Below are 26,323 nucleotides of genomic sequence, written 5' to 3'. Positions count from 1 at the left end.
TGAAGCTACATCCACTAGCCAATGACCTGAAATTGAAAAAAAAAATCAATTAAAAATTAAAAATTCTATACTATTGTAGATTTTTTGTTACAGGTCAAATGGTTATTAAAAGGTGGAATAATATCAAAGACCAGTGGCTTAAATGGAAAAACCGAGACAAAAACTCAAAAAAATCAGGAGCTGCTTCATCAAAACTGAGAAAGTATGTGTATCACGAACAACTAAATTTTCTCGAGAAGGGCTTATATCACCGGTCAACTGAGTCTAAAATGGCCTATAAGCAGACAGATGAGGCAGGTCAGCAGGAAACAGAAGAACTCCAATCAGCAGATTAAGGGATGGAGACTCCAGATGCAACCCACCAAATTTCGTAAACTCCACCTGCAAAAACCCTTACCGTAAAGACTACAGGTGTACAACAGTCAACGAGAAAGAGGAAGCAAACTCTCGACGAATTTGAGCTAAGGATGCTCAAATCGATTGAGACCAAGAGGACCGTAACATGAAATTTTTTAAGGGCATTCTTCCCTCTATTCAAAAGCTCAATGACAACCAGATTGTAGATTTTCAGATTGGAGTTCTGCAGGTGATTAAAAACATTCAGAACGCTGTTTCTATTCCAACAGCCCAACAGCTGCAGATTTATACTCTCCCATACTCTCAACAACAAACACAACAATACCCCTGCAACAATCCATTGCAGAACTCTCAGCAGTATCAGTCTTCTGGCCTTTCATACACTTCACTGCTACCCAGTGTCTTCAATCAACATCAAACGATTGATTATTTTGAAGTGGAAATATATGTATTCTTTCATTAAAATAGAATATTAACCTAAAATGTATACTTTGTTTTTTATTTATTTTATAGAAACTTACCCTAATGTAACAGCCAACATTTGTTCAGGTTGGATGCTGTTCCTCATATTTGTATCTTGTTTTTGTACCTCGGGCTGCACACGTTGCAACAACTCATAAAAAAGAAGTAACGCTCATACGAAAATAATTAAAAAACTTAGTTTCGTCTTCTTTCAATTGTTGAAAAAGCACAAAAAAGGCTCCTTTCAAGTAGCGGCTTTCTAGCAACGGATGAACCCAAACTCGTCTATTACGCTGTTTTTTTCGCCGATGTATTAACAAAGCGATTGTAATCTTTTTGCGTCTATTGTCCATGATAATCAGCGTCAAACTGAATTACCTAGCACCAAATGGTCCGGAGTTTCGCAAACTCTCGTGTGAAGAGCGCTGCCCAGCCGGGCGATCAGACGGACGGATAAATATCCTGACCGTGTGAAAGAGGCCTTAGTCGGATAAGGGGTCAATTAAAATCCAAGCTGTTCAAATTTTTTTTCGTGATTGAACAGCTTTTTATTGACTCCTTATCCAACTTAACCCTTAAAAGTTAATACAATTGAACTGGGTCACTAAAACAATACACAAAACTTAAAAATGTTGGTTCAAACTATTCATTTTTCTCGGTGTGCTTCTCGGCATAAAACTGTTTTTTTTAATAAATAATAAATAGTAAAGTTAATACAAAATTAATATTATAAAGTCAGGATATTAATGCTAGAATCTGAATTGCACTCCCGGTACATACATTTGGGCGTGCTGTAACATATTTTGACGTAAAAATGACAGTTCAAAATGGCGGATGATGGACGTCATTTTGGGAATAAAATTAAATAGAAAGCGGATTTTTCATTACGGTATAATTAAGGTTATTTCAATAAAATATGCGCAAAATGTTTTTTCTTATTAAGTCAAACAAATCAACAGCTTACCAAAATGCGTCGGTCAAGTTTAAGTGCGGAAATCGTTTGAAAGTTAAGAAACTGTAAAAACTGCAATGCTCGGTGGGTTCGATGGGAGGCCACGACATTATACTGCTATCATAAGAGGAATTGTAAATTATATTTTTAAAAACATCAAAATTTCGTTGTTTATTGTCAAATTCGACAGCAGTGACGGGACAACTAATTATTTTGACAATGACAGTTTTTGGATATATGTATGTCCAGAAATATATAATTTTTGGCAGGTAATCAAATAATGAAGAATATTTTAGGAGTAAAGTCGAAATTATACCAATTTCTAATGACGTCATTTTTGTTTATCTTTGTTTAGCATATTCCAAATAGCGGCGACAACAAACTTTTGAAAAAAAATGGTGTCTGATGATTATTCTTTTTTTATATACTAGGTTATGTGAAATATCCGTCACTGTCAATCAAAAATATTGGTTTGTCAACTTGTTCTTGAAAGTTATTTCGAAAAGTGTTAGATAATGCCTAAATATATAAAAGGTATAATGAACAATCGCAGCTGATGATTTTAAATATATTGGCTTTTTTCAACCGGAAAAGGAACAAGTCCGAAACGGAATTGCACTTCAAATTGAGAATGTGATACAGCGAGCCGCAGATGCAACAAAATTAAGCACAACAACGATCGCAAATATAAAGAAGAATGGGATAAAATCAGATCAGGATTACGCGGCCCGTATATCTTCCAAGCAAAAGACAGCAAAAACCAATTCGGGACACAATTTATTCTATGTGCGCCAGAAAAGAATATGTAATATTGGCAACAATAAGAGAAAAGTTCAGGGAAGAAATTGAATATTTTGAGTTTTCCATTGACTCCTTAAGAAGATGGATCAATAGTATAGGCTTCAAGTGGAAAAAATCAAATAACAGAAAATATTTGATGGACTTGTCAAATATTGTTCATAAAAAAATCAATTTTTTAAGGGAGTATATCAAAAATAGAAATGTAGGTCCGGAAGGTTTTACTCCAGTTTTCATTGACGAGACGTGGATTTTTAGCAAGGGATCATTTCGTAGTAGCTGGCAAGATGATACCAAGCACACGGATTCAAGGAAAAACAGTGAAGGTAAAAATTATCTGGTTATCTTTTTAGATTTTTTTTTGAATATAAACTATTGCCCTTGTAAGGGCCCTCTAACTTCATAATTTCATCTGTTTCATAGTTTCATATAATTTCTCTCTAAGACAATATGAGGGAATTTAACTCCATACACTACTCGTATGTGAATGGAACATTACTTAATAATTATATTAAATTTATGTTCTGGAAGAATGATTTCTAAAAGAAGAGAATTGAATTATCTTTTATTTTTAAGGTCATCGTTATATCGTGGTCCACGCCGGAACCAAAGACGGCTTCATCAAGGGTGCAAATTTAATATTCAAGAGTGGATTAAAGACGAGAGATTATCATGACAATATGAACAGGAAAAACTTCGAAAACTGGTTTAAAACTCAGCTGGTTCCAAATCTTCCCCTAAAGTCATTTATAATCATGAACAATGCAAGTTACCATTCTGGTTTATTATAAGAAATCCCTAGAAAATCTTGGACAAAGCAGAGACTGACCGAATGGTTGAAGAAAAAGAATATTGGCTTTCCAGAAAAAGCCATGAAAGATAAAATATGGAGTATTGCATGCAGAAACTGCCCTAGTGAAAAAAAGTACTTCCTTGATGAATATGTTAAACCTTTAGGACACAAAATTTTGCGACTGCCACCATATCATTGCCAGTTTAATGCAATTTAAATGGTATGGTCGGAATGTAAACGAAAATATGATCAATATATTTCCAATTTTAAGGGGTCACCTTCAGAAGTTCTGACTACATGGGAAAGGGTAATAATACAATTTGTCTACAATAATAATTTTGATCTTTACGTTGTTTGTATTTACAGAACACCTGATGCTGACGTAAATGTTTTTTTCCAAAAATTACTAAGCTTGCTTGAGTCTCTGCCGTTAAAAAGCAAACTCATTTTATGTAGTGACCTAAACATTGATTTTTCCAGTGTCTGTGCTGCTCAAGAATCTCTCCAGTCCATTTTCGACTCTTTTGGCTTAATCATGCAAATTAAATAACCTACCAGAATAACTAAAACCAGCTCTAGTACAATAGATTATGTCGTATCTTCCTTTGATCCAGATTTCGTCGATTGTACTGTCTTAAGCTCAGGTTTCTCAGACCATGAAGCAGTGTTAACAAAGTTTTCCATAACTAAATCTAAAAGTAAAAATGTTCCACCACAGATATAACTAGCTAACGCAACAGATAAATACTCCAATAGTAAAAATGCGGGCCACGAAATGTCAGCCGGCTTTTTGAGCGGGTTGACCATCGAGGAATTACGCAGCCCTTGTTGTCAAGTTTAGGTGAAGCAGGCAGCAGACCGCGGTCAGCCGAGTAAAAGTTTAAATAAATAGGGCGCTTTTTGGGACTTAAAGGTAGTTTAGCTTTGCCGTTGTGGTTAAGTGTTTTGCGCTGATCGAATGAGTTTCTTATTTGTGTTAATGCGTTGTTTTTTAATATTTAAGACTTTTATTATTTACCAAATTCCACGTTTTTCGATTAAAACATTATATTAAAATGATGGAGACTCTTCCAAAAAAACGACCTGGTGGTTCTAGATGTGAATATTTTATTTGTCGAAATTCACGAAGAAACTCTTCAATTAGAATGTTTAGGTTTCCAGTGAAAATAAAGGATTTATGCGATAAATGGATAATAAATTCGGGTAAGTAAAGTAAATTTTATAATTACTCCCGACATTACTTTATTAAGTTCTTTTTTGCACTAAACTAAATTGAATCCTTTACCATTTTACTTAACTTAATTTTTTTTCTATTAAACTTTATTTTTAAATTTACCTTTACTTACATTTTACTAAACTAAATAATAGTTAAGAAAAAAATATAATGGTTAAGCAATAATAACAACTCAATTAACTCATGAGTACTTATACTTCCAAAAAATGTATTTTTTGACATTTCAAATTGTTCAACAGTTACCCCAATATTTTTTTTAAATTTTAAATACATCATTTTAGTATATTTTTAAAGAAGATATACCATTCCATAATTATTATGACATGAACGTCAATAGTTGACAGATTATTATTTAAAATAATTTAAAACTGATTTAAAACGATAAATATAGTGGTGGCAAGCACGTTAACGCATCTGTCAATATATGATTAAATGCCCATATAAAAATAGCTTTGATGCTATTTTATTTTGTTTTGTTTAAAAACCTTTCAAAATCTATTGAACCACTTTTTGGCAATTACTTAATTTTTTTAGTAGCAACCAAATAAGAACAAAGACTTTTTAAAAGCAGCAATTCTGTCCCAATATTTTGATATATTTTTTCTCAAAAATCGGTCTAGAACTACCGTTCCAATACAAAACTCTAATTTAGCAAATTTTGCAATACTAAATAAATAAAAAAAAAGGTAATTAGGATGAAGATTTGAAGATCTTGTTTTCACGCGACGCTTCGTGTTTTGGCCACTACAATCAAATTCATATTGGCCCTATATTTATTTTTTGCATTTTTAAAACTGCTTTAATAATTTAACGTTATTTTTTTCTCAATATTAACAATCGGACAAAAAATGGAAAACAATCATAAAAAGCAAAAAGTTATCTTTTACTTGTCTTTTGGCTACCTTGAATCCCAAAAGTAAACAAATAATTTACTTTAATAATATTAGGATTTATAAATACAAAAATATTTTTTCTTTGCTTTATATAGGAAACGCTAAATTGGCTACATTTTCCGAAGAAACCCTACGCAATAAATACCTTTGTATGGATCACTTCACGAGTGAGGACTTTCGTACATCCAGGCAGTTTTACCTGAAAAAAGATGCCGTTCCCAGAAACTATGCGCTTAATAAAACCAGTCTTTTTGCTACTGACTGCCCAGATAGTCTAAAAGTGTTGACTCCAAAAAGAACATATGCAGAACTGGAAACATCACTACTCGATTTTAGTCCAAAAAGTTCTTCAACAAAACGAAGAAAACATAATAACAGTGTAGAACCGAGTTTGTCAGCAATTTATGTTCGTTACCAGACAAAATTGTAAGTCCAAGAAAATTAAAATTAAAAAGAAAAATTACACGTGTTACTAAAAAGAATAAGAATTTAAAAAAAAAATTTTAGATTACACAGAAAAAATACAAAAATCCAAACTTGCAATGTCGTCGCCCTTACCGCTTTTAAGTTTGTTATCTCCAGTGGCAAAAACTTTTGTTGAAATGCAATTAAGAGGTAAGAAATGTGTAATTTGGAATCAAAAAGAAAGAGAATTTTGTTTATGTTTTTATTATAAATCTCCGTCCGCTTATTTATTTCTGAAAAAAAAGCATCATCTTACCAGCTATTTCAACAATTCAAAAGTGGATCGCGAAAAATGATTTTAAAACAGGCAGCAAAAGGCCCAGGCAATGACAAAAAATGAAAAAAAATGTCTTGCAGCATTTGATGAAATAAGTTTGAAAGAAAATTTGGAATTTAATAAAAAATTAGATTTAATAGAGGGGTTTGAGGACTTGGGCCCTTTTGGTAGGACTCAAAATAAAGCCAACCACGCTCTCGTTTTTTTCATGAGAGGAATATATTCTTCCTGGAAATTTCCACTAGGATATTTTTTTTTCAAAAAATGCAGTCTGTAAAGAAAACTTAAAAAATATTATTTTGTACGTTCTAACTGTTCTAGACAAAATGAGCTTTTTACCACTGGCCACGCTTTGTGATCAGGGTACCAAGAATAGAGGCGCAATGAAACTATTGGGTGTTACGGCAGAAAAGCCTTACTTTTATTTAAAAGAAAAATAGATCATTTCTTTATATGATGTCCCTCATCTTTTCAGAAGCGTCAGGAATAACTGGCAGTCTTCAATAAGGTTTGAACTTCTAAATGAAAGTATCTGCTTTGATGTTATTAAAAAATATACGAAATTGACAAAGCATCTCAATCAGCCAGAATGCTTCCAAAAATAACAGATAAGCATATAAATCCTGACGCCTTTGAAAATATGTCCTGCAAATTGGCACTACAATTATTCTCAAATACTATAGCTGCAGCTGTAAAGACATCCGTTCAAAAATCTGTAGTTGATGAAAAAATTTATACTAATACCTCAAATTTTATAACCATCATGAACAATTTATTTGATGCTGTTAATAGCAAACGATTATATACTAAAAGTCCTTATAACTGTGGAGTGAGTTTTAAAAACTGATTAGTTATAGATGTTTTGCAAAAAGGTAAACAGGTTTTTGAATCCATAATAAAAGTTAGCGAGGTTTAAAATAAAAAAACACAATTAAAAGAAATATCCAAAAATAAGCCACCATGTTTTAAAGGGTTAGTTCAAACTACAAATGCCATAGAAATCCTTTATGCAGACCAAAAAAAAAATAATAATTTTTTATTAACTAACAGATTAAGCCAAGATTTTTTGGAAAATTTCTTTTTCTTAGCTCGACAAAGCGGTGGTTGGAATCTTAACCCAACGGCCAGATCTTTTCGATTATTTTTTAGAATTAAAAGTGTAACAGATTTACTAACTCCTTCAAAATTATCCAATTGTGAGAATGATGTCGACAAACAATTAATTTTAAATAATATCCCTAAAAAAGAGGCACACCAAACGACATCGAAAAATAATATTGAAATTTTAGATTCCAAAAAAATTAATGACATTCCAACAGTTAAAAGCAAAGAGCCCATTATCAAACACCATGCTTTGGAAGAGTGTGCAAATTCATATTATGCCGGATACTTAGTTAAGAAAGTTTTGGAAAAATTTAATTGCAAAAATTGTGCCTCTATTTTAAAATCTAATTCTTATTTAACCGATCCATCCCAAATATTTATACTAAATAAGAATTACGGTGGCCACGAAAACAACTATCTGATAAGTCCTTCTGCAGATGTTACCAATATTGTAGAAAAATGTATGTACATTTTTGCAAACGAGTTTGAAAAAATTAAGCAACAGGAATTTGTGGGTACCAAAATAAAAAACAAAATTTTAACTAAAAATATGAAGTGGTTGGGACCATCTGATTATAATTGTTACGAGCATAAGGTATTTTTGTTAACAAAACTTTTATATACTAATTTATAGAAATTTTGTAAATGGAACCGAAAAAATTTGCACAATAAAACCCAAAAAATTAAAAATTTAAAATATAAATAATAAATAAAAAACAATAAATTATACAGCGCATTTCAGGTTAAAGGCACAAACTCTAACGGCAACTATTAGGTCTTGCAAAAAGAAAAGAAATTTACATTAACCTACGCTCAGAGATGGTTCGATTTAAAAGTACATGGGTGTTAAAAGGGAAAACAATTTTAATTGGACAAAAAAAACGATACACTGATTTTTTTTTAATTAAAAATTATTTCCGTAATCTCCAGTTATTTTCTAACAAAAATTACATTCTGGCTTTATTCTGCCAGCCAAACTGTTTTTGACTAGTTAATTTGTGTAATATTATACTAAAGAAAGTATATTCATCTTACTTTACATTAACATACAAATCTTGTTTATTTTTTAAGTTATTATTCGATTTTTAGTTTTAAGCTAAGACCTTAATATATTTTTGATTATTTTTACACTATAATTTTGTAAGGGTTTTAAGTATAGTTTCTAGCTTTAAAAATATTTTCGTAACGCATGCCAAAGTAATAGTAAATAAAATGTTAGGTAGGTTAATAAATATAAAACAAAATTCGCTTTCTTTGATTCAGCATATCGTCCTTACGTCTTTACTTAATATAAAATGATCACTTACGTAAATTTTGAACACTTACTAAACCACCATGCTGAAACATTAATTGTGCCTCTTCTGTTATTTTGCCCATAAGTTTGTTATAAATAGGTACTAACACAGATATAACTAGCTAACGCAAGTTTTTTGAACTGCGTTAGCTAGTTATATCTGTGGTAGTAATTTATAGTTTTGTATGTATTATAATGTGCTTTTATATACCTCCTATTCTAAGAAACTATACGCGATATATAATTCTGCTTTTCTTTTGTAAATACTCCATGTACTTTATTGAAATATATACAAATGTTTTTCTTGCACTGGCTTTTTGTATTAAATGCGGATTTATTATAACATACGGCAACGCTGCGCCGAATTTCAGTATATTTTATTAGGCGCTTGAGTCTCGGTCAGGTGCGACCGTCGATTTGACGGGGGACAAGCTTTGCTATTCGAATATTTATCTGTTGCGTTAGCTAGTTATATCTGTGGTTCCACACAAATTAGGCCGTATTTTCTCGGATGAAAATTTTGTACATTTTTAGGCATCTTTGTCAATCAACTGACTGGAATATTCTCTCTCACGACGTTGATTCAGAATTCTCTAGATTTGTAAAAATGGTATCTAGTCTTTCTCACAAATCCTTTCCTTTGAGACCTCTTAAAAAGAAGCAACATAACCCCTGGTCTACCCAAGGCTTGCGTACATCTGCTTAGAACATGCGCTTATTATCTCATCTTAAGAAATTTTCAGACAGCGCTTTTTTTCATGAATACGTAAGACTTTACAAAAATATTTATCAGAGAACTTTAGAAGCCGCCAAGGATATTTACTATAATAGGAGACTGGCTAAATCTAAAAATGTAGCTAAGGAAACATGGCCGATTGTTAATGCTTTGAGAAATAAGCCTTCTTTGTCTAATACTATCTCCACTTCATCTGAGAACCTTAATGATTATTTTGTAAATGTGGCAAATAATTTAATGAGTACCATAACTTCTTCCCATGATCCACTTTCATATCTTCCCATTGCAAATGAGAATTTCCACCAGTTTCTTCTTTACGCCCGTAGTGTTACCAGAGCTTTGCAGTTCAAATAGATAAATCAAAAACAAAGGCTCTTCTGGAATTGATGGACTTACTCTCAAAATGTTTTCAAATCTGCCCGAATGTACATTATGTCATCTTATTACTCTAATTAATCAGTCTTTTCAAAATGGTGTTTTTCCTAACTGCCTTAAGTTGGCGATAATAATTCCACTACATAAAGGAGGAGACAAAGATTAGTCTTCCAACTATCGCCCTATCGCTCTTTTTCCCACACTTTCAAAAATTATTGAAAGATTGGTTAAAAAAAGACTTCAATCATTTTTGCTAAAATATAAAATACTTACTTCCCATCAATTTGGATTTTTAAATAACAAATGCACAAATGATGCTGTTTTCTCTTTTTAATAATGTATACTCTAGCTTAAACAACCAACACCCTACAGCAACAATTTTCTGTTATTTTTCTAAAGCCTTTGATTGTGTTAATCATGACATCTTATTAAAAAAGTTGCAATATTACGGGTTCAGAGGAGCGCTTTTTGAATGGTTTAAGTCGTATCTCAGTAACAGAAGTCAAGCTGTGAGAATTGATTCGACTATGTCTTCTTGCAAGCCAATACAAAGTGGAGTGCCTCAAGGTTCCGTACTTGGCCCTATTTCGTTTCTTATCTTCATCAATGACATTGCTAATCTAAATATTAACGGTAAAGTCTGTCTATTTGCTGATGCTACTAGTTTTACCTGGAGTGATCCGGATATTTCTACACTTCATAAAACCGTATCAAGTGATTTAACTACTATCAAATCATGGTGCGACTCTAATCTCCTTTGTCTCAACATTTCCAAAACTAAAATGTTGTCCTATAAAAATACCTTGCAATCTTTTGTACTTGGTAACGCAACAATTGACGAAGTTGATTCTGTAAAGTTTTTAGGGCCAGCTGTTGACAACTCGTTAAAGGGGACACACATATTGACTCTTTATCAAAAAAATTAAGTTCCGCTTGTTTTGCGTTAAGATCAATTTCCAAGGAGCTTAGCCTGTCTACTTCTAGAACAGTTTATTTTGCCCTTTTTGAATCGCGCTTTCGATACGCCCTTCCATTCTGGGGTACATGTAGTGCAACTCAATTTGACCGTATTTTTAGACTACAAAAGAGAGCTTCACGTTATACACTGAGACTTAAATGCAGAAGTCATTGCCAGCACTTCTTCAAAAAATTTCAAATATTAACTTTTCCATCTTTATTCATATTTGAGTCCGTTTGTCTAATACGCAAACACGGTTCAGCATCTGATAGGCCTTCCCATAGTTATCCACTTAGAAACACGGAACGTGATCTATACCTGCCTACCCCACATTCAGAGTTGGTCAAAAGTTCCATATTATATAATGCAAAAAAAATGCACAATCATCTGCCATTGGAAATTAAATCCATCCCATCTTTTTTTGCATTTCGTAAAGCATTAAAAGCATTCTTACTGGAGAGAGCTTTTTACACAGTTAACGATTTTTTTTTTGTAATCATTGATTTGAAATTTCGCACTAGCTGATTATGTATTTTTACTATCTGTACATGTTTAGGTATACTGCTTTGTGTAGCTATTTTAGGATTTTTTATAATTTTTTACTTTTTTAAACATAGAGAGATTTTTTAATGATTTTTTTTTGACATTGTATACATTAAATTGTATATTTTATAATAATATTTTTGACTACTTACAATTTTGAAATTGTATTAATCTGTATATATTGTAGATATTCTATTCTATTTCTTTATTTATTTTTTTAACATTTTGTTTTGTTTTTCTTTTCTTTAATTGTGTTTTGTTTGTATTTTTGTATCTTTTTTGTTTTACAGCTTTGTCTACAAATTGTAACAACTTTTTGACAATAAAGCATTGATTGATTAAAAAAAAAATAAACGAAATTTCTATAGATCATTGGCAAAAATATGTTTTTCATACAGAAAAGGTAATTGAAAAGGCTTGGGAGGCAATACAAGTGTGTGATGCCTATGACATTCTGCCACTTGTGATTACGACTGACGAAGACGACGATGACGAAGACAATATCTCTGATCTTAGTTCTGACTCTGACAATACTGACGAGATTGATTAAGCTCTTTTTGTTCTAGCAAATTTTATTTTATGATCGTCGTTTAAGTATTCAATCATATCGTTGCAATTTCATTAACTTGGTAATGCAATATGGCGGGTTTTTTTTAAGTTTGTATGTTTTATTTTTTGGAATGGTATTTTCATTTTAATGTGTTAACATATTCCTTCAAGCAGCATTTTTTTTCATGAACAAGTAAATTAAATTGTGAGTATTTAAATTTTTCCCAGTGAGTTAAAATAATTTTATACCATTATTCACAATTTTTGTAAGCTCGGTTTTGTTACGTCTACTGCTTGTGCCGAATTCTACTTTTCAAATATGTTGTTGATTTGGTTTTTGCGGTCTTTTGGACTTTTGCTTGAAAAATATATAAGTATAATATGAGCAGCGTAATCCTGATCTGATTTTATCCCATTCTTCTTTATATTTGCGATCGTTGTTGTGCTCAATTTTGTTGCATCTGCGGCTCGCTCTATGACATTCTCAATTTGAAGTGCAATTCCGTTTCGGATTTGTTGTTTATGTCCCATTATTTATGATTAATTATAATAATATTTGTTAATTTTTAAGTTTGTTAATAACACAATAAATACTACAAGATTTTTTTAATTTTTTGGGAATGAAAGTATATACACGAATAAAAAAATATAATAATATGCTGCTAAAATAAATCATTTGTTAATTTCTGAACGTATAAAAATACATAGCAGACTATTCATTTCTGAAGGCGATGGTAAAGTTTCTAACCTAATATTGATTGGCAAAAATATCTACGCCATGCGTTTTTTCTCACCTGGATGACGTAACTAAAAATGGGTATAATTTCGACTTTAGCTCATCCCTTTGACACAAATGTAATTAATATACAGGGTGTTTTTTTAATATTGCGACAAAATTCAGGTGTGTTTGGACGAAATCAAGCAAAAGTTTCTATGAATAGGACGTCTTAGATTTTACACTACAGGTAAAGTTAGAAGAAAAAACTTACTTGATACATGTATTTGAGGCATGTATTCGAACGTTTTACCTAAAAAACTTTTTAAAAAATGCTGAAAATAGAGTTACAATAAAAGTAATACTTGATTGAGATAAGTATGACTTACTTAATACTTGATTAAGTAAGTCAGATTTTGGGCGTTAAGGCTATCCACAATAATGGTTTTTATTTTTTTATGGGAAAACTATGCATCGGGCGAAAAATTGTCAAGAGACCAGATTTGCTCTAAAAGAAATGAAGTATATTCTTTATAACAAGAAAAACCAGTAAAGTAGTAAAGTACCCTTACCCTTTTCTTTTAAAAAAATATTCAGTTCAAAGCATACATGAATGCCAATAGCGTATATAAAAATTTAAATTGTGTATAGAAAAAATGCTATGGATGCTTAGAAACTATACGCAGTTTCTAAGCATTCATCTTTTTTTTACCAATTTTCAGAAAAATATCTATATTTAGTTAAATTTTCAGATTATGGTTAAATGTAAAAAATAAAACTTCCAGGGTGTCCAGAAAAAAGATGTAAGTGGTGATATACAGGGTGTCCTATTTGCCATGTGTGACTATTGCTATTTCCGAAACTATGGGAAATACGAGGGCGGTTAAATTAGAAAAAAGTTGCCAATTTTGATGCTTATTCTAAATCCTTTTACAGCGTTGCAAAATGTTTTTTAGTTCGTGAGTTACAGGGTGATTTATTTTTATAAATCACCCTAATTAAAATTAAAAAACGCCAAATTTTATTTCAATTATTATTTCCAAGACTATTGATGATTTTAGAAACTTACTTTTAATGACAAAGTTTCATAATTTTTCGTGCTCTACAAAACTTCACCTTTAATTTTTTTTTAACGTCTGTTATCTTGGCAACAGCTATCAACTCCTTTTTTTTTAAATACAGACCTAAATATTTTATAAATTATTTAAAAAACATTTTTTATTCCCTTTAAAATGATGTATCTGATTCATACGTTTTTTAACATTTCGATGTATTAATAACCATCATCAGGCATTTTTTCTTAATGCGAGCCAGATTTTTATAAATTCTAAATTAATTACTTATTAACACAGTAAAAAGTTTTTTTTTTGATTGTTATTTAAAAATATGTATAAACGCGGATATAATATAAAAGTGGTAATATTAATTATAATTTTATTTTAGACACAAAACGACTTGGTTTTTTAAATAACCTTTAAAGACTGTACAATTTGTTTAGCTGTCATGAATTTATTTATTCAACAATCATCTGCTGAATAACATTATTGCTTCTAAAATTTAAATATCAATATTAAAAGAAGGTTATTAAAAAAATAAATATTACAACAATGATCTTGAGACTTTATAATACATTTATTACTAATAACCAATACAGGGTGATTTTTAAGTTGATACTTTTTTTTTAACTGTGTATAGAACTCGACAAAATTTTTTTCAAATATCACGCATTGAACCGATCAGTTAGTATTAGACACTTTTGGTTTATTGTTGTTAATTTTAAATTTGCAAATCCTAAAAATGGCACATCGTTATGAAAACAATGAACTTGTGGATATGTTGCTTATTTATGGAGAGTGTCTTCAAAGTGCTTCTGTTGCTTTGGTATTATACGCAGACCGCTTTCCTTTGCGGAATCATCCTACACCCAGAAGTTTCATAAATCTTATTCAACGGACTAGGGATACTGGCGATTTATGGGAACATCGTGGAGGGCATGCAGGAAGAGGAAGGAGACCTGAAAATGTTCATAGGAAAGAACAAATTTTAAATCTCATCGAAGAAGATCCAACAACAAGTACTCGAGTTGTTTCAGGGCAGGTCGGATTAAGTCAAACAAAAGTATGGACAACATTGCGCGAGAATCAATTTAATCCCTTTCTCGTTCAACGTATCCAAGCGCTACTGCCTAAAGACTTCCCCCGCAGAGTTCAGTTTTGTGAATGGTTCCTACAACAACATGAAAATGATCAACATTTTTCGAACAAAATTTTAGCCATGGACGAGGCAACATTCACCTGAAACGGAATTAACAATTTTCGAAATACGCATGTTTGGTCTGTTGATAATCCCCATGCAATTCGCAGAACCAATTTTCAACACCGCTTTTCTGCTAATCTGTGGGCAGGAATTGTGAATGGGATACTTGTTGGACCAGTTGCATGGCCACCAAGGTCGCCAGACCTAAATCCCTGTGACTTTTTTTTGTGGGGTACATGAAAAGTTTAGTTTTCAAGACGCCTATCGACACACAAGAAGAACTAATAGCACGTGAGCAGGCTGCGGCAACAGTTAGACAAAAACCGATTTCTCTATTGCGCTGCATATTTGGCAATGCAATTTTTTTATTTTTCGGTTTTTTGAATAAAGTTATTTGAAAAAAATGTTTATTTTACCGAGTTCTATACACAGTTAACGATCAAAAATAAACCCAGAACTTATTAAAAATAAATAGAGGCTATTAAATAATATGTACATAATTATGAAAGAAATTGTTATTAATCTAAATGTTTGAAATGGCAACCATTATTTTGTAAGCATTTGCGCGCGTTAATTTAATACCGTTTTTTGTTGAATGTTGTTGAATGAATTGAAATTTTATTGCACGCTTCTCTTATTTTTAAACTTAGATCCTCTAAATTTTCAAGCGTAGTTTGGATAAATCTGATAAAACCCCATATGGAAAAATCCATGGTTGTTATGTCAGGTGATCTTGCGGGCCATTTTATAGGACCGTTACTACCAATCCAACAAATATTAGCATGAATAAAAACTGGCGCTGAAAGCTTGATGTCTTCTGACAAAAATACTATTTTTGTTTGGTAACCATGAAAACTCACACTTCAACTACTGTCACAGCCAACTAAATTAAACAGATAATATCAATAAGTGTCATATAATTTTATACATTTAAAAAAATTAAAATTAGGGTTTATCGGGTTTAACACAAATAACCACTAGTTTAATAAGCTTAAGCTTTTAATTAATTAAAGTTTAAATCTTGAGGAAAAGAATAAACATTTAAAAGTATTTCATTTTTTCATTAAAAGTATTTTTTAGCAATTAAAAAAGTCAGATCCGCACTAAGGAAAAATTCTTGATGATGGTTATTAATATGTCGAAACGTGTATATAACTTTAAAAGGAAATAAAACATACTTTCCAAATAAATTATAAAAAATGCAGGGCCGTATTTAGAAAACAGAAGTTGATAGCCGTTCCCCAAGGTACCAAATGTCATAAAACAAAATTAAAGATGAAGTTTTGTAGGGCACAAAAAATTATAAAACTTTGTAATTAAAAGTAAGTTTCTAAAACCAATAGGTTTAGAAATAATAATTAAAATAAAATTTGATGTTTTTCATAGATCACTCTAATTCCCAAGCTATTAAACATTTTGCAAGGCTGTAAAATAATTTAGAATCAGCATCAAAATTGGCAACTTTTTTCTAATTTAACTGCCCTCGAAATTTAAATATTTATTTTTCTAATCTTATTTATTCATCTTTTTCTTTTTTTTAGGAGTTATCCCCATCTACCCATCTTTGTCTGACACAGACTCACTGTGCTCCACAAAAGCCAGCAAGTCGTATTTATTTTGTCATTTTGGATTAGCTATACAGGGTGTTTCAGAACTATGGGATCAAACTTCTTGGGGTTATTTAGTGCAACAGAAGAATCCATTTGAGTATAGGAACCCATGTCCGGAAATGCGTCACTACGCCACTACGGCCCTAATACGCGTTAAAATTTATAAAAAACATTAATTACCTAAATAGGATCTGCTGCATTTATTTTTACCTTTTGTACATGATACCATAACAACAATTATTTAAAATCAATGCTTATCAATGTCAATTCTCAATGTCATGTTTAAAAATTTAATAGCTTACAATTTTTAAACATTTATTGCTAATGGAAAACTTTACCAATCAAGAATTGGCGGATATGCATTTGGCATACGGAGCAACAAACTGCAATACACGAGCAGCATCGCGGTTGTATCATGAACGTTATCCCGAACGACAGCATCCTGGATATAAAAAGTTTATTGCGGTTCATCGGCGGCTCGCTGAGACAGGTATGTTTAAGACCAAGATGCTCTTGCATCTTGGTCGAACCGTAAGAACGGTCGAATTTGAAGAAGAGGTGCTTCAGCGAGTTGCCGATGAACCATCAAATAGCACACGTGACGTCGCAAAATATGAATACGAGTAACGCTTCTGTCTGGCGGGTACTACACGAGCAACAACTCCATCCTTACCACTTCCAGAAAGTTCAAGGTATGACTGCAGCCGATTATCATCCTAGAGTTTAATTTTGTCGATGGCTTCTGGATCACATCATTGCACAACCAAATTTTTTACGATATGTTTTGTGGACCGATAAAGCCTCTTCACAAGAGACGATATTTTTAATAGTAGGAATAGCCATGTTTGGGACGAAGAAAATCCTTGCAATTTTTCCAAGAAAACATCAGAATCGTTGGTCTGTCAACGTATGGGCAGGCATTGTTGATGATTAACGGTTAACAGGACCTATTTATCTGCGTTTCTTGGAGGAAGTTCTCCCAGAACTCCTTGAAAATGTTCCACTAAACGTTAGACACCAAATGTGGTTTGAGCATGATGGAGCGCCGGCTCACTTTGCTGTACAGGTACGCGAGTATTTGGCTCAGCGGTTTGGGCACCGTTGGATTGCCAGAGGTGGAGCAGTTTCTTGGCCTCCTAGGTCACCCGATTTAACGTCGCTCGATTTTTTCTTGTGGGGACATGTAAAGTCTTTAGTCTTCGAAACTCCAGTAGAATCAGAGTTAGACTTAATTAGACGAATAACAGCAGCATTTGAAATCATTCAAAACGAGGATCAAATTTTTAGTGTAGTCCGCCGAAATCATGTGCGGCGTTTAAATCGGTGTATTGAGGTTGGAGGAAGACATTTTGAACAATTGTTGTGATGGTATCATATACAAAAGGTAAAAATAAATGCATCAGATCCTATTTAGGTAATTAATATTTTTTTCTAAATTTAAACGCGTCTTAGGGCCGTAGTGGCGTAGTGACACATTTCCGGACATGGGTTCCTATACTCAAATGGATTCTACTGTTACACTGAACAACCCCTAGAAGTTTGATCCCATAGTTTTGAAACACCCTGTACATATCTCCAACTGATGATATGTGATATTCTCCGTAAATTTATCTTTGTACAACACATTGTGTGTAAAAAATTATTGAGTGAAAAAATATGCTAGACAAAGACTTTTGGGAAAAACGATAGATAATGAGGACCGTATTTAAAAAACACAATTGATGATCGTTTCTGAAAGGCGAAACGTCACATATTCAATTTTTGTATCAATAAAGTCATTTTGATACAGGTATTCAATTAACGTCATAAAAAAAAAAAATTCAATTTTATGTCAAGGATAGTAAATAAACAAAAAGCTTTTTAGCTGATTTTAACCGCTTTTACGTAATTAAACGCATCAACGAGTTTTGGCGATAAATTCCCCATTCTTTATTGCAATAAAAAGGACAAATTATTTTCTTATCACGGCCAAATATATAAATGAGCTTACCCGTAAAAATAAAAATTGTTAAGAATATCTTCATACAAGCACATTTGAATTACGCCATTAAAATACTATTAAAACATTTGAAAAGTAATTAACGTGCCGAGATATTGGAATATACATATATATTTAACATCACCTCATATTATCATAACACTACACATTTTTATAATTACTAAATGTATATTGGATTTATTGTTTCCTATACAATTACAATACAGTCGAATACATTCATGCATAATGTTCTAAAATTTCTCAAGGTTCTCATATTTCAGGTTTTTAAGTAATTTAATTTATACAGAGTGTTACAACCCTGTATATATTATTTCCACGTTTATTTAAAAAGGTTTTTTTAAACAATATAATCAAACCTTTTTGTACCTTTAAAACCCCAAAACAATTCAATAGTATTAAAATTCTTCGGAAAAAAAGATATGGACATTTTCTGATATTTGCATACCCTTCCTTGCCTTCCACATTGTTATTAACTTAACTGTCTTTCTCTCACACGTTACTTGTGAAAAAATACTACAATAACTAATAATAGACTAATTTATTGTTATAATTTTAACATGGGAACATATTTGGAATTTCATTTAAGGCTTACGAATAGCAGTTTACGATAGGCTTTATTTATTTGCATAATAATTAATTTAGTATTTTTTATAAAGACTAATACAATAATACATGCATTATTGTGTCAGTCAATTAGACAAAGAACGAACTATTTAAAAAGACTGTCACTAATGATTCTAATCATCATTATCTCGAGCTTAAGCCGAATCCAGAATATGTAACAAAATATGTTAACAAAGTTATATAACTTGTTAGAAAAATTCAGGTAAAAAAGTTATTTATAAAATAAAAATAAAATAAAATAAAATATATTAGATATATTATAAGATTTAGCCATTAGGCAATAACAAATAAAATATCCGCTTTCAAATATACTGACAAATTTTAAAATACATGACGTTATTGAAAAGCTTTGAGCACAGTATAAAAATTTAAAAAAATTTACATATCACAAAATTACTACAGACTGACTCATCACAGCTTACCACTCCTGATCAAATCTTCTAGTTTCTTTTTAAAACAGGGACAGCTTAATGTTTTAAGATTCTTAGGTATTTTGTTATATAAACCAGCTGCCTGATATATGAAACACGACTTGAAAAACTATATTATGCCTGAGAATATTCAGATTATTTTTTCCCGTGATATTTACTTCATGGCATTCACCACAAAGCTTAAAAAATTCTGCTAAATAATTTGGTTTGTTTTCTCGCCTATTTAAAATCATTTTGGGGTCTCTTAGAGCAAAATGAACAAATTTTTTCAACTTCTTATCCCTTTAAGTTCTACTATATATAAGTCCATAATATTCCAAGCCGATTTATTTTGCCTATATTTCTTAGCATTCCTCACGTCTGCAGATTTAACAAACTCGCAGTAACGACGATGATAAAAAAGATAGTATACAGTAGCCAAAAATAAGCGGAGCATTTGAATCATATCGAGTACGAACGTCATTTTTTGCTCATATAGTGCATCCCAAAAGGTATGTCTAAATTCATTTAAAATTCAGGGGTGTGTTCGAAAAAAAAAACGCTCGGACCCGTGGGTTTTTATTTCAAGTTGCGCATTTTTGTACGTGAAGTTTGTATATACAGGGTTGCTCAAAAATAAATTACGACCATCAACTTAATTTTTTCAAATAAAAACACCTTTTTTTATTTCATTTTTGAATTTCGCGTGGAATTCTACGTATGTTTCATGCATGTCCTATACCTAAAGTCAACAGTTATCGAAAAAACTTATTATTAAAACATTATTATTGAAGTTTACCTTACGAGTCACCTTATCTCTGAGAATTTTTATAAAGAGCAAAATTCCATTCATTCGTGTCTTTTTATTGTTGGGTGGTGACCGTGTATTTTCATAGAAACTCTAAACTAAAAACTTTCATAGAAGTGTGAAGTGTACGAGCAAAGTTGCGGTTTTCACAATGGTAAAGTTAACGGAACGAGAAAAAATTGAAATTCTGTGCATGGTTGGGTTTGGTGATAGAACACGTACTCAAAGAGAAGCTGCTCAATTATTCAATGAAATCCATCCTGATCGTCCTCCGATATGTCAAAAGGTGGTGAGTAGAATAGAGGCTAAATTTAGAGAATTCGGTCATGTTAGAGATCTGCCGAAATCTGGTCGTCCTGCTCGAGATGAAAATGAACAACTTGACGTTTTGCTTTCTTTGGAAGAAAATCCATGCACTCCTCTGTCGCAGATTGGGGCAAATTTACACATGGCGAAATCTACAGTTCACCGAATAGTTAAAAAGCACAAATATCACCCCTACAAAGTTAGTCCTGTGCAAGAGTTATTTGATGACGGTTTCGATAGGCGAAATGAGTTTTGTGAACTCTTGCAAAACATGTGCAATCTAAATAATAATTTACTAACAAATATTATTTTTTTCGATGAAGCCACGTTCTGTTTGAATGGTACATTGAAGAGACAAAATTGTCGATATTGGGCAACAGAAAATCCGCATTGGATGATGGAGGTAAACACCCAGTACCCTCAAAAACTAAATGTGTGGTGTGGAATAGTGCGCGGAAGAGTAATAGGTCCCTTTTTCTTTGAACAGACTTTAACGGGACAAGTGTATCTCGATTTTCTCCAATTTGAATTAGTTCCAGCATTATTAACTAGCTTTATTTCCAAATCCATTGGACCCAGACTATCCTGACGAAGAACTAATTTTCCAGCAAGATGGCGATCCTCCGCACTATGCTGCCACTGTGTGTACATTTTTGGATGAAACCTTTCCCAATTGGTGGATAGGAAGGAAAGGACCCATCGACTGGCCTGCTAGGTGGCCTGACCTAACACCAATGAACTTTTTTTTGTGGGGATACCTCAAGTCGAAGGTATTTGTTAATAGGCCAAATAATCTAGACGACTTGAAAGAGAGAATTCGCAGAGAAGTGCGCGCCATACCTCCGGAAATTATTGAAAATGTGCAACGAGACTTTACTGACCGCCTTGGATATTGTCAAGCCCTGAATTGCAATCACTTTGAACATTTAACTTAATTTATGTTCTTTTTTTATTTGTTACATGAATCGTCTTTTTTTCGATAATTGTTGACTTTAGGTATAGGACATGATGCATGAAACATAAGTAGAATTCCACGCGAAATTTAAAGATGAAATAAAAAAAGGTGCTTTCTTTTGAAAAAATGAAGTTGATGGTCGTAATTTATTTTTGAGCAACCCTGTATATACAAACTTCACGTACAAATGCGCAACTTGAAATAAAAATCGACGGGTCCGAGCGTATTTTTTTCGAACACACCCCTGAATTTTAAATGAATTTAGACATAACTTTTGGGATGCACTGTATGTGTAGCCATAAAATGGCTATTCGTCATCGAGAGGAGGTTTGGATTAAACAGTTGGAAGTGTTTCTGACCAGGACACTAGCTGATTAATTTTTTTGGTCACCATGCTAAATTATAATTTTGTCAGTTTAGTCAAGTAGGTGTTTACTGCGCCTACTTATAACTTATATCTTAGAACATTAAAAGGCCTTTCAATGTTCTAAGCTTTTTATTTAATTATTTATATAATTTCAATTTTCTGCGCGTTCCTGTGCCGTAGTAATAAAAATTTATTAAGAGCTATGTTTTGGTCAAAATATAAAGAAAATAATTTCTTGAAAACCACTAAAGATAGGAATACCTTATACAAAAACAATCATAAAGCGATAGCGGATCAGAAAATAAAATAATATACAGGGTATTCCATTTAAAATAACAAAGTTGCTACTATTTTTTGGTAAAAATGGCAACGCTGTATCGCTAAAAATATTTTTAATCGTTAGATCACCAGCGAAAATCCATGATGCCAAATATCCCGTTCTCCGTAAACGTCTAAGGTACCATCAACCATCAATTGAGGGGGTCAGAAGCCAAGGGGTCCAAGTACCAAAACGTAAATATTGAGAAATTTCAATTTTAAATATTTTTACTTCTTCTAGAACTTCTAGAACCTTCTTCTTCTAGAACCCTAAAATGCATGAGTTATGTATTGCAAATTTTTTGTTTTGCTTATACTTATAATTTAGGATGGATTTTGAAAATGTTTGGGCTTTATTTTATTCACATGGCCGTACTATGGTACACGGGTGTTGTAACAGTTTTGAAAAAATGCCACATAATCATTTATTTTTGTAGATAGGTAACTGGATAGGTAATAAAAATTCTCAAATAATAGAATAGACTTTAATAAAAAATAGTTACAGAAGGTTTTGTATTAATATTAATCATCGTCTGTCCTGGATTCAACGACTTATAGAAATCATGGGGTATTGGTGGTACATTATGGTAGAAGCTGCATCAAGTTATTGAATTTTGCTAATTTTATTTTTGGAGGACTGTCATATAGAGCAGGTAGAAGAATTTTTGAAGATCTAACACGCAAGGCAGTTTTTTTAGAAAGATCCATTTCTTCAAAAGGAAAATCACTATTATAAACTTCTTTATAAAAAAGTTTCATTGGATACTTTTTTTTGAAATGTAGCCATTGCATTTTACTTATTCCTGTAAAATTTGATTTCATGATGTTGTCCATGGGAGATATAGATTTAAAATCCTCAGGCTGCATTTTTACTACAATAAATTTTCTACTGACTCCTGCTATAAAATTAACCCAATCATCGGGAGTAAAAACGTGAGTTAGCCGTCTCTTGGCTTTTTCAATAATGGCAAAATCTTGATCGCATTCGATAAAGGAATGTCCCGAAACCAAAAAACGGTGGTCAACACTTTCGATATGTGTAAATTGCACAATATACATCCAAAATTTTATTATGTTCTTGTTCTTGTTTTGACCACCACAATTATCACTGAATGCATCGATGTGGGTCACTGTTTTTGGCAAACTTTCAATATGCTTCAGCAAACATGACATGACTTCTTGAGAACCTTTCGACCCTTCACCTTCATGCCACATGTACATATTACCAATTCCGGATGATAAATCATGGATTCCTAGATTGTAAGTCCATAGCTGGCGCAAATAATATACTTTGCTGCATGTCAAATGCGGAGTGGGTAAGGTTTTTTGTAGATCAAAACAAATAGCACGTTTTTCTGGACACTGTCTTGCTGATTCCTTGGCGGCGTTTTTTAAATTTTTGGCTGCTTCAGCTTGACGTAGATGACGATCATGTTCTCTGGCAATGCGGGAACCCTCTTCAGATTCTGGATCACAAGAATTTTTCTGAGTAATGAACGTGTCACACTTTGTACATGTGTCTGAATATGGTCGGTGAAAAGCTAAGTTGAAATGGGTATTAAAAATGTCGCGGTATTTGCTCAGCTTTAATGGTCGGGCTTCTTTTTCGTGACAAAATTCTTTGTATAGCTTGTACATTTTTGTTACATTTAACTCGGGAGACAAATACTTGCGATTCGGATTGTCTTTTCTAGTATAATGACTCACAAATTTTGGGAATGAGTTTATATGCTGTTTTGCTAAGTTTAAAGACTCATCGTCTATTTTATTGCTAGGGACATGTCTTCCCCTTTGATCCGTTTGGACGACTCCAGACTCCTTCTTTTTCTTTGTGACGTTATAAAACCGTTTGCGGCTAATATCTAGAGTTCTCAGAAAAAACTGTTTGCATACACGTTTATTTTGAAGTTTTATCACAGTGCTAATACTCTTTTGTCTGGTGATTTTTAGACGGTGCATTTTTGGAGCATTATTTTGTATGCATGATGCAATAAAGGTCGTAGATCCCATCCATTAGTTTTGTTTCCAAGATTCCAATAATCAGTAAAAATTGTGTTTCTAACTTCCTCCGTAAAATTTTCTGTACACTTGTATCTGCATGTATGGTCATAAGCCTTAACAGATTTTGCACCCTTGCGACCAACGTATTCCTGGCCACTATTTCTTCGAATTTTTGAACAATTTCTTTTCCATGTCGCAGTTTTACGAACCCTTTTTCTGGACTTCCCATTCCCAGCTTCATTCAAGTTTTGCACTTCAGCATCATCGCCACCACTGCTACTTGGAACATAATCTCCATCTATATCAGAGTTGTCGGAGAATGGCTCTGAAAAAAAGTCATTTTATTAAAATCTGTTGTAGGTATTTAAATAATAACGAAAAAATGCAATTATTAGGATTATGTTCCTGGTTCTATATGAATTTGTAACGCTATAATGAAAAGAAAACTCGATTTGTATTATGATAACCTTAAAAAATTGATATCATAAAATATGTACCTTAATTTTTATTTTAAATAGAAATTTTTCTTGCTATAATAACTACTTACCTCTTTCATCGTCTGATGTAAGCATTTTGAAATTAAAAATGCACTTCGATCACTATTTTTCACGATTTTAGTACGACAACTGACACTGACAAAATCGTTAGTAATCAACAGAATATAACAGTTTCCTTGGCTGCAAATGGATCCAAGTATACTTGGACCCGTTTAGCTCTAAAAAACTGTTAAGATATGGTAAGCAGTACATTTTCTTATTGATAGATGGAGCCATTAAGACTTGTTTTATGCTTGGATCTCTTTGCCACCAAGTAAATGTATATATTAAGTTTTGATTTCTGCACTTAACTCAATATTGAAAAAAAACTCGACTTAGACCCCTTGGCTTCTGACCCCCTCAATTACTCTGTATAAATATTTGACGTCTTCCAAGCGTCTTTTTTAATTTCGTTTAGGACGTCTTTTAGCTTTTATTTAGTACGCCTCATTGACGTCGTTTTGCGACGTCCAATTTCCCTGTTTTTATCTATTATTTATTTAAAAACCATTTTTGAACGCTTTATTCAGATTTTCTCCCACATTTCTTTTTACCTCATATCCATTGCATGCACGTATATAGGAACAGGCACTCTACCAAAAAATTGAAACCAGTTTCCCATAAATATTCAAATGACAAAATTATTTAAATAAAAGGAAAATAAACTTACGTCATTTTAAAATGACACACTTTCGAACTCATCGAAAGGCTCACGGCACACATGTCTTACGACGTAAAGTTGATCAAAACCGCGCGACTCAAGTACGTCTATCTTAATAATGTTTATTGCTTCGATGAAAATGACCTTATTCGAACCCGAATTAAAATGCTCTTTTGGCTGTTTTTTTGTTCGCTTTTTTGCTGACGTCAGTACACGGTGCAACGTTACGTGTTTACGATAAAATTTGTCCTTTTAGTTACTCTTATTGGATCTACTAGTACTATATTTTTTGCGATTTAGAAAATCTTGTATTTTGTAGGTTGAGATTAGACTGTGAAAACAAAAGAGAAGTTTACTGGCTCCAGTTTATGTTGAATGTTGATTTGGAGTAATAATAATCCCAAACATTTTTGGAAATATGTTCGAGACTCTAAAATCTAAAATCTATCTCGGTTTTATAATGACGAATTTGCTAATGATTGACAATCCTTTGTTCACTTGTTTAAAAGTTACTTTGAAACTGTCTATGTAAAGAGCAACAATGTGAGTTTTGGAATGAATCTTAATCCATCAACAAATAATCTTTCTCGAAATTTAAATTTTGCAGCAATTGCTGTTCAAGACATTTTAGATATTAGACAATAAGATTTGTTGCTTGCCTAATAGATATACTTTGGGTCCTGATGGTATACCAAACGTGCTTCTTAAAGAGTGTATTTACACAATAGTAAAACCACTTCTCGTTTTGTTTAACATGTCATTGAAAACTTCTGTATTTCGCAACAGTTAAAAGAACAGTTTTGTAATGCCTATTTTTAGGAATAAAGAAAAGAATGAGATCAGAAACTACAGAAGTGCCTGCATTCAGTCCTCTATTTCCAAACTCTTTAATAGCTTGGTAAGTAATCAATTGGGTGGCTGTGCCGATGGCTTTTTTCTGGTCGATCGACCGTCACAAATTTGTGGT

General features: G+C 32.3%; 2 protein-coding genes across 4 annotated transcripts in view; both read right to left on the bottom strand.

Moving 5' to 3' along the window:
• LOC126739428 (uncharacterized) overlaps nt 1-26,323 on the bottom strand; it is a 56,797-nt gene that overhangs the window by 23,742 nt on the left and 6,732 nt on the right. The window contains exon 1 of one of the 3 annotated variants that reach the window (XM_050445113.1): nt 25,366-25,491. The exons of 1 other annotated variant lie outside the window; for it this stretch is intronic. In XM_050445113.1, coding sequence (XP_050301070.1) covers nt 25,366-25,418 — 53 coding nt within the window. In that variant the 5' untranslated portion in view covers nt 25,419-25,491. Of the gene's footprint in view, nt 1-1,783; nt 1,984-25,365; nt 25,492-26,323 lie in introns of those variants that run through there. One more of the 3 variants, XM_050445111.1, reaches the window with a different exon arrangement.
• Nucleotides 22,682-24,931, bottom strand: LOC126739410 (uncharacterized). Its single transcript, XM_050445084.1, has 2 exons — nt 24,707-24,931; nt 22,682-24,484 (listed from the first exon to the last, which is right to left on the bottom strand). Exon 2 carries the CDS (start codon nt 24,166-24,168, stop codon nt 22,741-22,743), a length of 1,428 nt encoding a protein of 475 aa, XP_050301041.1. The 5' UTR covers nt 24,169-24,484; nt 24,707-24,931; the 3' UTR covers nt 22,682-22,740.

The sequence above is a fragment of the Anthonomus grandis genome, chromosome 8 (genome assembly GCF_022605725.1).
Source record: "Anthonomus grandis grandis chromosome 8, icAntGran1.3, whole genome shotgun sequence".
NCBI classification, from domain to species: domain Eukaryota; kingdom Metazoa; phylum Arthropoda; class Insecta; order Coleoptera; family Curculionidae; genus Anthonomus; species Anthonomus grandis.
This window is presented reverse-complemented; position numbering and strand designations above follow the sequence as displayed.